Here is a 14,435-nt window from a genome sequence, read left to right as displayed (position 1 = left end):
GCGCAAAACCAAATCATAGATTTTGTGAAGAAAATCTCACGGGCCACATGAAAATGATGTGGCGGACCGGATCTGGCCCCCATGCCTTTAGTTTGACTATGATGAACGTACTATTGTGGTAGGTTTGGTGCTTGTATTGTCACAGGATACATCTTTCATTCATCTTCCGTACCGCTTGATCCTCACTAGGGTCGCGGGGGGTGCTGGAGCCCATCCCAGCCGTCTCCAGGCAGTAGGCGGGGGACACCCTGAATCGGTTGCCAGCCAATCGCAGGGCACACATAGACGAACAACCATTCACGCTCACACTCACACCTAGGGACAATTTAGAGTGTTCAATCAGCCTGCCATGCATGTTTTTGGAATGTGGGAAGAAACCGCAGCACCCGGAGAAAACCCACGCAGGCCCGGGGAGAACATGCAAACTCCACACAGGGAGGCCGGAGCTGGAATCGAACCCGGTACCTCTGCACTGTGAAGCCGACGTGCTAACCAGTTGACTACCGGGCCGCTGTCACAGGATACAATATTCTTTATTAAAAGCAAAAAAAAAAAAAAATAGTTATTTGGGGAGGCTGGAACAGATTAACGGCATTTCAAATCATTTCAAATGGGGGAAATGGTAGCTTAGCTCAATAGGTTGGTTGGGCTACGCGGCTGTAATAGAAGCCATCGTAATAGAAGCGACAAGTTTCTTTGTGTCATCCCCGATCAATTTAGACAAGTTGGGAATGTGTCAAAATGAGCTACTGGTTTCCATGTTGTCTCATGCTTGCGATTGATTATGACCTCTGGTGCTCGACCAGAACGTCCCTGCACTGTGCTCTGACACGGCAAATGTTATGGCAGTGGGGGGAGGTGGGGCATCGCGTGGGGGCCATGATGCCACGTCGCTCGTTTCCAGATAACGAGAACAAACTGACACACCGTCATATTCGAGAAGAAGGCCTGCCAGGCTGCGGCATCGCGTATCCTTCTCCTCCTCCTCCTCATCATCATCGACATCATCATGTGGATGCTGTCTACTGAAGCCTCTTGACTGTCTCCCCAACTGACTCAAACGGCACCAAGTGCCGGATAAGGGGGGGTCTCATAGCACGCGGACCATTACAATCACGCCGAGCGGCTGATTGCAAAGTGTTTGCTCGTTTATCGCCCGCGCGTTATCATCTCCACATCTGTCCTCTCCGATGCTGGAGTATGCTGGTGCCCCCACGCCGCCACCCTCCGTCCCCACTGCCAACCTCCATTAAAGTCAACTCTATTTACCACATGCCAAGAATGCAGTCGTGTAAAACTCATTCAAAGTCGGCCATGGCGATTCTCCGAAGATTTACGGACTGTGGGTTAATATGGCAGCCGCGTATACATCTGTGTCGTTACAGATTTCGGCCTAAATCAGGCGTGGCCAAACTTTTTCTTTAAATGCTTACATACACAATCAGTTCAGGGTGTCGCACGCTTGAGACAGCTGGGATAGGCTCCAGTGAGGATAAAGTGGTTCGGAAAATGAATGAATGTTTTTTTTTTCCTTAATTTTCCTTCAATCCATTCTCTGAACTGCTTATCCTCACCTCACAAGATTTTTTTTTTTCAATTTTTAATGTATTTAATTTTTAATTTTTAATTGTTTAATGCAGGGGCGGCCCGGTAGTCCAGTGGTTAGCACGTCGGCTTCACAGTGCAGAGGTACCGGGTTCGATTCCAGCTCCGGCCTCCCTGTGTGGAGTTTGCATGTTCTCCCCGGGCCTGCGTGGGTTTTCTCCGGGTGCTCCGGTTTCCTCCCACATTCCAAAAATATGCATGGCAGGCTGATTGAACACTCTAAATTGTCCCTAGGTGTGAGTGTGAGTGCGAATGGTTGTTCGTCTCTGTGTGCCCTGCGATTGGCTGGCAACCGATTCAGGGTGTCCCCCGCCTACTGCCCGGAGACAGCTGGGATAAGCTTCAGCACCCCCCGCGACCCTAGTGAGGATCAAGCGGTTAGGAAAATGAATGAATGAATGTTTAATGCAGGGAGGGCCGACTTTGGACACCCCTGGTTTAATGTGAATGCAATTTAATTGACGATTACTTTAATATTATACATAATTGAATATTTAATTTATTTTTTTCTCATTTTAGATCCAAAATTCTATTAGATTTTAATTTTATTTAAATATTTACATTTTATTTTGTATTTTTATGTTGTAACTGTACATGTAATTGAACTTGTACCTTTTCAAATGTCTACTTTTTTAAATTTTAGATTGATAGTTTTAGCGTTATGAGCAGTGAATGTGTTTTTTGGATTGCTTATTTAACTTAATATCAATGTTTTTATTTTATTTACATTTTTATTTGAAAATATTTTGTCTTACTTTTTTGGGGCGGTGTGCGTGTTTTAACTGGCACTAGGACCATGCGGGCTCTTCAGTGCACATGGCTCAACTTGGATGTCTCGAGCATACAGTTTGAGGGCTGGCGGCGAGTCATCCGCCTCACTCCTCTGCTCACTGACTTGGTCGCCTTCATTCGCTCCTCGCTGCCCATTCCAGCTGTCATGTCCTCGGCGCTCCAGCAACACTCCCACACGGAAACGCAAAGCTAACACATGTTTCCCCACCAGCAGACTCATCCAAACTTTTTCCTCAGCTTCTCGGTGACAGCTTTGTGTTGGGGAGTCTGGTGGGTTCAACAAGTTTTGACGTGAAACCGTTCGCCAGTCCCGCTTTTGTTTCGGCTACGAGTCACAAGTGGAGAGTTTTGCACCATGAGAATGTCGCACCGGAGGAAGAACTCTGTCTTTCTCGTCTTGGCTGTCATCTGGTGCCTGACCTCGGCTATCTCTTATGCTGACAATACGATTTACAACACTCTGGAGGGTAAGTGAAAGCAGCATACCTGCCAGAGCCCTTCATTCACATATTGTGCCGCCATTTATTGATTCTTTGTTTTATGGTCTTTTTCCTCATCAATAAATGATATATTCCCGAAAATGCTGATATAGAGTGGAGGGGATATTTATATGAGTGTTGTTTCATGCGAAATCTCATGGCAAACCACCAACCAAAACGGACACGAACGGTGATGTGTTGAAATAATGATGAACTCGCCCCATTTTCTCTCCAAATTGACCTACTCTGTGTGAAATGTTTTCCTGAACACAAAACTGATTAAGAAATGTAATAAAAAGACGCACATACCTTCAACAGCTCGATGAAGTGCAAAATCATTTAATTTAATTAATTTAAACTAACCCCGCGACCTTAGTGAGGATCAAGCGGTTCTGAAGATGAATGAATGAATGAATGAATTTAAACGAACAAAGAGACATAATTATAGAGTATAGCACCCCAATACGAGAGCTGCGTCCCCAAATATGCATTTAAATGCATAACAGTGTTAAATTTTGTTTTACAATATAATTAAATTGTACAATCTTAAATTATTCCCGTAACTCAAAGCCTCTTTCCCTGCTAAAGTGATTGAAAATGTCATCTGTTTCAGACTAAATAAATAAAATTGTTGATATGTGTTTTAATGAAGAAAATATCACTATAATATTGTACTGTTACTGTTTAAAAACATACAGGAATAACAAATTGAATGAAAAAGAAACAGTTTTTGTCATACATAACATCAATTGAATGGCCTATGTGCTGCCCATCTTGGCCACCAGGGGGCAGAAATCAGATCTAGTGTACTGCACAAAAACGTCTGTAGGGTTTGAACAGCTCAGCTCCTCGCAGAGGATAAAGAATGTATGACAGATTACTGTTCTATTAGATATTAAATGTGTTGTTTGTTTTAAAATATCAGTCACTTAAAGTGTTATACCGTATAACCATTATACACTTTTCCATCGTGTTATCGTTAGCTTTAGGTTGTCGGACTGAAGGCCTGTACGTGATAGTTTTGCATCAATTGCAATTGTCTTTGACATTTAGTTTGACAGTAAACTTCAACTAGGAGGTGCATGGAACAGCTTGTGACCTATTTTATTTTTATTTTTTAAAGACTTGTTCACTTGAATTGCCAAAATACTGCTCTTGTGACATGAGTTGACGCACTAGGATCTCATGTTTCAGGTTGGACTACTCAGATCCCAAGGCACCACTGTGTGTGTGTTTTTTTTTTGTTTTGTTTTGTTATTGTTGTGGTTGCAGTTTGCAGTGGTGTACAAATATTCCTCTACCTTAGAGCCGTTCATAATATCCTGGCAGATTTTTCTGGGTGGCCTTTGTTGTGTCAGACCCATATCGATCATTGCTCTTGATTTCAATGTATTTCTTTTATCACCCAACATTGTCAAGAATGCTATCCAGATGTTTAGCACTCACATCATCATCTCAGCGGAGTCGTTAAAACTTTCACTCACAGGAGGAGTTGATCCAAGTGTGAATGCAGCGTGTAGTAAAAATAGTGCGAAGTAGGGCAGCACGAGGCTTCTCTTTGATATCAGCGGGGTATCGACTCCGCTGCCTCTGTGGATTGTTTGTCATGGCGTTCTTCCCATTTCCACCTAAGCCACAATATTAGGTACTAATGAGATCCAATGTATGATCTCTGTGTGGGGGGGAAAAATAGATAACTCTTTTGACCTTATTTGACAATGTAACCAAACCTAAAAAAAAAAAAAAAGTGTGTTTACAAGCAGAGACAGGAACTTAGTGGTCTGTGTCCAAGCAGTTGCCAGATGAGCAAGTCAGATTTGCAACGAGAGCCAACGTTGGGATTCTGCCACGCGCTGACTGATTCGTGCCCAAATCCAGGCCGAGCTCAGTTTAGTAGTTCAGTCGCCCAAAAATGGCAGAACGCCCGACACGGAGTCAAGAAAACATCAGAGCGTACATCGCTTCGGCACGCCTACCTGGACAGAGTTGAGAACTTGATTTAGCAATGAAACCATTCATCCATCCATTTTTTTTTTATAACGACTCTACATCAGGGTCGAAAACAAACACAAATTTGACACTTTTGTTCCATTTTTGTGAACAGTTGGGCCTCGGCGGAGGTTTGCACTCTACCGGCTGACGTACAAGTTATGCACGATCATTACAGCAGCGTTGAAACAACGAAATCGAGCGGTGACCTTAGACTTTTGCGCAGTAATGTATCGTCCATGAAACTGTCTGTAGTGATTAAATCAAGATAATTGCCCCCGCGTATGAAAAAAAAATATTGTCCTGTATTTGTTGGATGACTAAGAGTCAATCTAACATTTATTACTAGCCTAGGAGGAAAATAAAATGTGTGTAAATCAAGTTTTTATCAGCGCCGGCGATGAAAACAGCAGTCCAAATAATTTCACATCTTGTATTTTTCCACGATGATGAATCGCTCGGCACGTCTCTCCTCGTGCATGTCAACCGCTTGTCAGGGGGGAGGATTCTCTTCTCATATTTGCGCAAAGAAAGCTCAATAAATAATTAGCCCGATGACCAAATGACCTGGTTTGGATTTGTGGCTCTCGCCTGGTCTCGGTGTCAGCGAGAGACGGCATTCATTAGAAAGATTAGCACGTCCGTGTTGGCCAAACAAAGCCAGAGCGAGACATCCCTCTCTCTTTCTCGCATCTTCCCCGTGGGGGCGCGAAACACCTCTCAGTGCTTTTTTTTTTTTTTTTTTTTTTTTCTGCCAGAAATGGAAATCGTGCGTCTCACTGACGAATAGCCGCCACGCCGTTTGATATTTTGAGATCAGGCTGCCATTGACTTGTTTGTCGTCTTCTGTGAGGCCTCGGTTGGCCTCGCGGCGCGATTCGGCGACATCCTCGGAAGACACGCCACGGATACGCCGACGTTACCAGATGTCGGCCTGGCCGTGTCATACACGCTGATCCGTCTGGAAGGATCCTTTCCACATGTCACAAGTATTAAACCCATCCGGTAGACAAGACAACGCAGCCTTCTCCCGTGGAGTGTTTGATTGATGGTTGTGTTGTTACAATTCCTTGATCGGGTTCAGACAGGTGCTGAAGGCAGGTACCGATCCCCATTAAGTATGTAATAACCCACACTCGGTTTTTGTTTGTGTCTTGGATGAATGACCGTATTTATAAGTCACTCCGGAGTGTCAGTCACACCAACCAACCATAAAATGCATGATAAAAAAGAAAAAAAAACAGGTGGGTCGCACTGGAGTATAAATCACATTTTTGGGAGATATCTATTTGATAAAATCCAACACCAAAAACAGACATGACATCTTTAAAGGCAATTTAAAATAAAATGGAGAACAACAGGGTGAACATGTGTACGATATGCTAACGTTACATGAGTCGTAAACAACGAACTGAAAACGCGATTGGTATGTTCACGTAACTTAAGAGCTATTCGGATAGCGACGGCATAAAGAGCACGCTAGCAAGTATACCAAACCATCAGTGCCTCTCCAAATTACGTTGCTCATGTCAGACTCATCGTCGACGTATCAACGCAGGCCTAACAACAGGCTGAACAAGTGTACGAGATGCTAACGTTACACGAGTCGTAAACAACGAACTGAAACAACAGGCTGAACAAGTGTACGATATGCTAACGTTACATGAGTCGTAAACAACGAACTGAAACAACAGGCTGAACAAGTGTACGAGATGCTAACGTTACATGAGTCGTAAACAACGAACTGAAAACGTGATTGGTATGTTCACGTAACTTAAGAGTTATTCGGATAGCGACGGCATAAAGAACACGCTAGCAAGTATACCAAACCATCAGTGCCTCTCCAAATTACGTTACTTGTGTCAGAGTCATTGTCGACGTATCAACACAGGCTTAGAGCGCCCTCTTGCGGTTTAATGTGGAACATAATAAAATCGCTTAAGGGTATAAATCGCACCCCCCGGCCAAACTATGAAACAAACTGTGATTTATAATCCGGAAAATACGGTACGCAAAAACTACTTCAAAAGATGTAAGCCCCTGTGTAATGTTTCAAATTATGAACTAAACTTGAATTGCACAGCACAAGGTTAGGTTGTAATCGTAGTTAAAGATTTTACCTGACTTTTAGTCGTAAAGGCCAGATTTGTTCGGTCTGCGCCTGATTTTCGGACAGATTTCCCCCACCTGAGCTGTGGATCGTTGCAGATCATCCAGAGTGATCGTAAATGCGGAGTAGTCGTCCTTGGAAGAGGTTTGCGTGGGAACTCGGAAAATAGAAATATCATTTGCCTTCGCTCTGCGTTGTTGGGCAGTTAGCAACCCGCTTATAATGCACTACTGCCACCTATAGGACTGGAGTGCCACAATATTGACTGCAACCTTTGACTTTTTACATTGCAGCGGGACTCGTTTCAAATCTATATATTTTTTTCTTTTACTTTTTCTGATTTGCTTTTGCCTCTGGTGAAGCTCAGACAATCGAAATTCATGCCCACCCCTTGACATTTGGATCACGATTTCAGAACAAACGCATTGATTAATTCATAAAATCTGGGCCAATAGGTTTCCGCGGCCCGCATTTGTTTTGTTCCTTTTGCTGATTATCCGACATCATCTCACCTTTTCATTATTATGTTCTTCATTCCATCCCTTCGTTAATTAGGTTGCCCGAGTAAGGAAACGGAGTGACGAAAAGTGCTTCATACATTCATTCATTCATCTTCCGAGCCGCTTGATCCTCACTAGGGTCGCGGGGGGTGCTGGAGCATATCCTAGCTGTCTTTGGGCAGTAGGCGGGGGACACCCTGAATCGGTTGCCAGCCAATCGCAGGGCACACAGAAACGAACAACCATTCGCACTCACACCTAGGGACAATTTCGAGTGTTCAATCAGCCTGCCACGCATCTTTTTGGAATGTGGGAGGAAACCGGAGCACCCGGAGAAAACCCACGCAGGCCCGGGGAGAACATGCAAACTCCACACAGGGAGGCCGGAGCTGGAATCGAACCCGGTACCTCCGCACTGTGAAGCCGACGTGCTAACCACTGGACTACCGGGCCGCCCTGCTTCATACATCTGAGCATGAAAATATGTATTTATGTTTGTGCTTTTTATGGAATATGCAAGTTTTTTTTTTTTTTTTTTTTGGAAGAACAAGTAAAAGCAAGCAAACAAAAAAACAACAACAACAACAACAAAAAAACGTGACATTGGGAGGTTGTCAAGCCATCACCACTGACTGGGAGGTGACCCAACATGTGTAATAAATTCCCGCTAATCCCTAAATCCCCCCCGCTAAATTCCCATCAGCCTCAAATCTGTGTGAGACAAGACTGGAATTGACTCCTCGACCGCTCGCTCCCTCGGGATGACACTGGATAAAACCTCTTATTACGACGAGGCATTCCGTCTTAAAGGTTAACGGTTCGGGGGAAGGGGTGGTGCTGGGGGTCCCGTCGAAGTGGGGGCGGGGGCTAGCACCTTCTCAACTTCTCCTCTAATTCTATTGATGTGTTGTCACTTGGGAAATAAAAACGGAGGGAGTTGATGGATGAGAAGTAATCGAAAGGAAATGTTTTGCCTTGGTGGAGGTACAAGGGCACTTTTTCCATAAAAGGTCCTTCCTGCTAACACAACTTGATTTGACGTGAAGATTAATGTGCGGTCCACAATTGCTTTGAATGCTCTACAAAGTCTCCATTGTCGAAAGTTGACATTGTGAAACCATTTGTGTGTTGAGCTCTTTCATCATTCTCTTCGCTGCATTTGTTTTCCTCCGAAATCAGAAATTGGAAAATTGCCGTTATTGTTTTTTTTGTTTTTTTCTTTGGTCTACCGTCGACTCTCGAGAACCCGTTTAAGGTATAATCTGTTTATTATCAGCCGTGGTCCAACTCGACAGTGCGCTTTGACATGGTAGGATATTTTCTCAATGGAATCAAGAATTTAAAATGAATGCTGCAGTACAGTAGTAAAACTAAAGCCCTTTTCACACTGCACTTAGTTTCTTGGTTTGGTTTGGACGGTGTGCAGGGACAACAGTTGTCGCCGTCGCAAGCTTGCTCGTAGTCTTATTTGCACTATTGAGATCGCTCAGCCGGTCTCTCCTCCTGTTGACTGCGACGTCACTCTCGAATTAAATGAAAATGTTTTTCGATCGGAAGGCACATCTGGGATAGATTCCACCTCACCCTCGACCGTCATTAAAACAAGAGTGACAGAAAAAGGACGGACGCGCAGCTATATAAGTTGCACGACTTTCCCGGGTGCATAGGCGAGTCCCGTTGTTAATATATGACGTAAATTACAAATCTTTCCTTAATTTTTTGATTAGCCTTCAAACCGCAGCGTTTATCGGAGGTCGCCCTGATCCATTTCTAAAGCAACAATCCGACACGTCGCACCCGCTTGTTTTTACGCATCAACGCACGCCGCTCATTTCCAGCGTTTGAAGTTGACGGAAATGCAGTCTCGACTCGTCTTCAAAGAGCAACGACAGACTTTTATTTACGGACGTATCCCGGCTATAAATGAAGACGTGACCCCCCTGGGGAGGGAGTGGGATGGTAAACATTGTATGTGCCAAGGCAGGAGTATGCACCACTGAACTCCGGGTGCCACCCCTTCGTTTTCCCCTCTTGCCTTGCCACACGTTCCCACAAGACGCTGTACGCTTGCGTCCCGAGGGACCGTCAAAAACGGGCCACGGGAGTGAGTTGTCGTTTTTTTTTGTTGCGGCACCCCGAAAATCCCGCCGCCGCCGTTTTCCTCCTCCTTCCTCAGCCTCTCCTCCCGTTGTGTGTGGGAGGAGAACTAGAAGACCGCGGCGGGAATACGTTTTCCCACATTCGCCTTGATTTTTTTGTCTTATTACGTTTCATCGCACGCACGCCGTATTTACAGCTTGCTCATGTGACCTCATTAATAGCGATGGGGGGGAAACGCATTTAAAGGCCTCCATCTGATCACGCGGAAGGGGGAATTTTTTTTCCCCATCCCCTGTGCCCGTTTTCTAAAAGGCGGAGTTTTTTTTTCACACAGTAAACAGTGCGCATGTATTATTGATGCGATTGTGATCCGGTTGCTGTGTCCCGCTGTGATGCCGAGTATCTCCGGGGGGGGGGAAACATTTTTCCCCATCTTTTTTTTTTTTTTCACTCAACTCAAATAGCCCAATTTGCGACGGGGGCCAGAGGTTCCAAGATTGACTCGCGAGGAGCCGCTTTGTGAGGTTCACCTGCGCCGTCTGTCGGATGAGATCCAATACAAGAAGCTGGGTAACGGGGGGGGGGGCTCGGTTTTGATTGACGTTTGTAGAGAGAATAAAACGGTAGAGCTTCAAAGCTCCGACGAGATGCGATGAGAAATCCCCAAAACGGATGCATTTCATCTCTTCTTTTTTTAGACAGCGGAACCCTTGACTTAAAGGTGGTTTGGTTGTACTCACTTAGGTTTTCGTAATATTTGGAACAAATTCAAAGTGTCAGAGTGAGCTACGTTTTCCCTTTGACTTGAGTATTTTTGTTACAAAGCAACACTTCTATTTTTTTTTTTTTGATATTTTGAGGTTGTCAGAGGCGCTTCTGTGACATCACCAACCCCGCTGAACGCGACGGCAACGTTTGACATCGGGCACTCATTTGAGCGCACGCGTGCGCGCTTTTCAAACTGTTATTTTTCCCGTTAAGCATCCCTGATATCGAAACCATGTTTCCCCGATGCATTTCAAAAAAAAAAAAAAACATCATCTGTGTCTTGTGTTGCATCGCCGCCTGCCTAAAAATGTCCACATTTCAGCCTACAAGAACAAAACTTTGAACTGGTCCTGTTTCGCGAGTGCGCAAAAAAGTTATTTTAAGACTTTTGGTGGTGGCTGAATCTGCCTTCATTTGTGATTTGTCATCGAGATTTAAGTTGTGATTGTTGAATTGTTGTTGTTTTTTTTTTTTTTTGGCGGAATTTTTTTTTTTTGGTTGGGTCTGAATTTACACATTCGTTAAAAATAATGAATTATTTCCCCTCCCTACTGAATAGTCTCACTCGTAATTTTTTTTTTTGTTTTGTTTTTTTTGAAGGACGAGTTTTGACTTTTTCTTGAGTCATGACATTCTAAAGTAAGCAGTCTTCGGCTACTCTACCCAGCCCCCCGCTCATGAATTTAATTTGTTGTGGTAACCAAGCTCGCGTGGTCTCAAATGACATCTTGCCATGAGTCAAGAGTTTTTGCGTGACTTCAGACGCATATTTTATTCATTTATTTATTTATTTTTAATGCTCACCGCTCACAGTGCGGAGGTACCGGGTTCGATTCCAGCTCCGGCCTCCCTGTGTGGAGTTTGCATGTTCTCTCCGGGCCTGCGTGGGTTTTCTCCGGGTGCTCCGGTTTCCTCCCACATTCCAAAAATATGCATGGCAGGCTGATTGAACACTCTAAATTGTCCCTAGGTGTGAGTGTGAGTGTGGATGGTTGTTCGTTTCTGTGTGCCCTGCGATTGGCTGGCAACCGATTCAGGGTGTCCTCTGCCTACTGCCCGAAGACAGCTGGGATAGGCTCCAGCACCCCCCGCGACCCTCGTGAGGATCAAGCGGCTCGGAAGATGAATGAATGAATGAATGCTCATCGCATGACCTCAAATACCCTTCGAATGGTGGCAAAACTCATTGAAGTTGCAAGGCCATAGTTTTCTCTCTTGTCACCATGAATATCGAATCACCTGATCACATTCATCACCCCATAGCAAAAGCTAATTGCTACCGCGACATCCCATGATCAAATTTGCTGAATTTTGAGGCGAAAATGTTCACATTTGTCCCGATTATCTGGATGTGTAGCGTGTCCAGGTAACGCGTGAGATTTTGTCTCGTCGTCTTTTAAACATCATGTGTTGTCGCTTTGTGTCGATCAGGAAGTGCCTCTGCCAAGGCCGAGCGGCCGACTCCAGCAGAACGCCGCGAGACCACCGTACCGTTGCTGCTTACGGGCCGACACAGCGGACCCCTCGGCCGACTGGAGCGAGGGGTAGGTACTCGCAAGGCCATTCCGACGAAGCCCTCACTCTGAACAACACTCGGTAGATCTTCACAAAGGTCGATCAGCAGGGGGGGGATTTCGTCATTTGGCGTGGGGCCATGGCAAACCTTCCACATGATATATATTCATAAGAAGATTGAATATAGTTTCACAGTTTCGGCTGCGTTATTGTTCACATTTTCGGAATGAAAAGTGTCACTCCCGTCACTTTCCAGTTTGTCGCGACTGCGTCGTCCTCGGCTGACACGGACGGCAGTGCCACCGCTGCGGGCAAGAAAAGCATTTGGCTCCTACTGTTGTCAGTTCGTACGTTCGTGAAGAAGGTTGAAAGAAGGTGAAGAAGGTTTGGTTGTCTTAAAAAAAAAAACCTACACATCCGAATAAGAAGATGCAATAGTCCATTACATCAAAAGTGAACGGAGAGCACTTGAAACGATCACAATGTGTATTAATTATTCCTAATTATTAAGAATTATTAATTGATTATTAATTCGAATAATATAGTAATTAATATAAATAATTAAATGGAGGGCGGCCCGGTAGTCCAGTGGTTAGCACGTGGGCTTCACAGTGCAGAGGTACCGGGTTCGATTCCAGCTCCGGCCTCCCTGTGTGGAGTTTGCATGTTCTCCCCGGGCCTGCGTGGGTTTTCTCCGGGTGCTCCGGTTTCCTCCCACATTCCAAAAACATGCGTGGCAGGCTGATTGAACACTCTAAAATTGTCCCTAGGTGTGATTGTGAGTGCGAATGTTTGTTCGTTTCTGTGTGCCCTGCGATTGGCTGGCAACCGATTCAGGATGTCCCCCGCCTACTGCCCAAAGACAGCTGGGATAGGCTCCAGCACCCCCCCCGCGACCCTAGTGAGGATCAAGCGGCTCGGAAGATGAATGAATGATGAATAGTAATTAATATAAATAATTAAATTGAATAATTTGTATGATAACAATAATTAATTGAATAGTTAACTATTAATTTGAAATTAATTAATGGCATTTTCCTGTGTTTTTTAAGCACATGATTTTGATCAAACTTTTGATCCGTTTTCATAAGATTAGTGGGAGCCCTGCAACTTTCTACGATCAAGAAACGTATCAAGATGCAGTGGCAGCCCGGGAATTTGATAGCAAGGGAGTTACCTGACTCAGTCCACTTCTGAACACTACCGGTGTTACGTCGCAATTAGAGAAACCATCAATAGTTAACAAAAACAAGATGTATTTAATAGCATCTGTAAAAGTAGAACTGATTTTCATTTCTAATGTTTTATCGCTGCCAAGAATACACCAGAACAGAGTGTCCGCAGCTTTTTAAAAAAAAAAAAACTTGCCCTCAAACCACAGCATTTGTTCGAGTCATGCTGCCGCGCCACAAAAACCAAGAATCCAACACGTGTTCGAATTCTAATTTAATGTCAAGGCGCTTGTTTTATGGCCGCATGTGCATCCATTTAGACTGTTTCAAGATGACAGAAGAGCACTTGTGAGTCATCGCTCAATTTTGATGACGGGCTTCATTTCTAGACGGAGCGCCCCCCCGCCCCCCACCCAATTATTTTTGTCGGTTTGTTTATATTCAAATTCATCTCGCTTTTACTCTGCCAAGGAGACTACAAGCAGAATACACAAAAGGGACGTCATTGTGGATCCTTTAAAAGTGTTACATTGCTTTTTTTTGGGGGGGGGGGGTTGATTGTACAAAACCAAGATCAAGAACTGCAGAGCACCAAAATTGCTGTACTTGATCGTGGGTACCGTCAGAACCCACGCACTGCTTCAACTCCAGCCAAATTCAGACCATTGTTCAAATGCGCCGTTCGGTTGTTTGGTGTGTCCTTAAAAATGAATGACGGAGTCACGGAGCCCAGCACAAGGCAAGGAAACACTTCAAGCAGGAACTTGCTGATTGATTTATTATAACAAAGGACACATTCAGAAATTAATGGGGGAGAGATAGAGAGAGAGAGAGTGAGCGAGCTCTCGCTGTATAATATACACGATCCATACCGTGATTGTTCGGCCCTTGAGAATGTCTTACCTCGCCTTTCTAATATCATCCGAGTTGGAAATGTAGATGCCACCAGTTTTCCAACCTTTCTCGTCTTTGCGGAGTCACGGCCCGCGATTGACAAACGCTTTCCATATGCGCTGCCAAGCAGACCTTTTGCAGCGCTACGGAAAAGAAAACGCATCTATCAAAATGCTTCTTAGAAAGAGCCTCCAGGCAGAAACGCTCATGCGTAGGTGTTGACAACTCATTAGACATTTTTCCTGTTGTGGCGAGCTTCCCGTTCCTACTCGGTTGTTCCACGCAAAAAAAGTCGGTCACCTGCCCGGTGAAGGCGGAGAAGGGTTGTTAATTATACCCCCACTTATCAGCTACTCTGGAAAAGCAGAGCGGGGTGCAACTTTAGGCCCGATGGGGTTGATTAGGCGTTTGGTTTTTAATTAGATCAGAAAGGTTGAACCACTGCTGGACGCCTTTTAACTCATTCGGTACGGGCCAATTCTAGACCAAGAAAAGACGGTTAAAAACGTCA

The 14,435-nt window shown here is 44.7% G+C and overlaps 1 protein-coding gene across 1 annotated transcript in view; it reads left to right on the top strand.

Moving 5' to 3' along the window:
* Window positions 1-2,428: 2,428 nt before the first annotated feature.
* The window catches only part of adam12b (ADAM metallopeptidase domain 12b), a 60,126-nt gene continuing 48,119 nt past the window's right edge, over window positions 2,429-14,435 (top strand). Inside the window, exons 1-2 of the mRNA XM_052080826.1 lie at window positions 2,429-2,864; window positions 11,775-11,887. Of these exons, the coding sequence (XP_051936786.1) occupies window positions 2,753-2,864; window positions 11,775-11,887 (225 nt within the window). The 5' untranslated portion in view covers window positions 2,429-2,752. The remainder of the gene's footprint in view (window positions 2,865-11,774; window positions 11,888-14,435) is intronic.

The sequence above is a fragment of the Hippocampus zosterae genome, chromosome 11 (assembly GCF_025434085.1).
Source record: "Hippocampus zosterae strain Florida chromosome 11, ASM2543408v3, whole genome shotgun sequence".
In the NCBI taxonomy this organism is placed as follows: Eukaryota; Metazoa; Chordata; class Actinopteri; order Syngnathiformes; family Syngnathidae; genus Hippocampus; species Hippocampus zosterae.
Note: the sequence above shows the minus strand (reverse complement) of the source record. Positions and strands in the feature narration are given on the sequence as shown.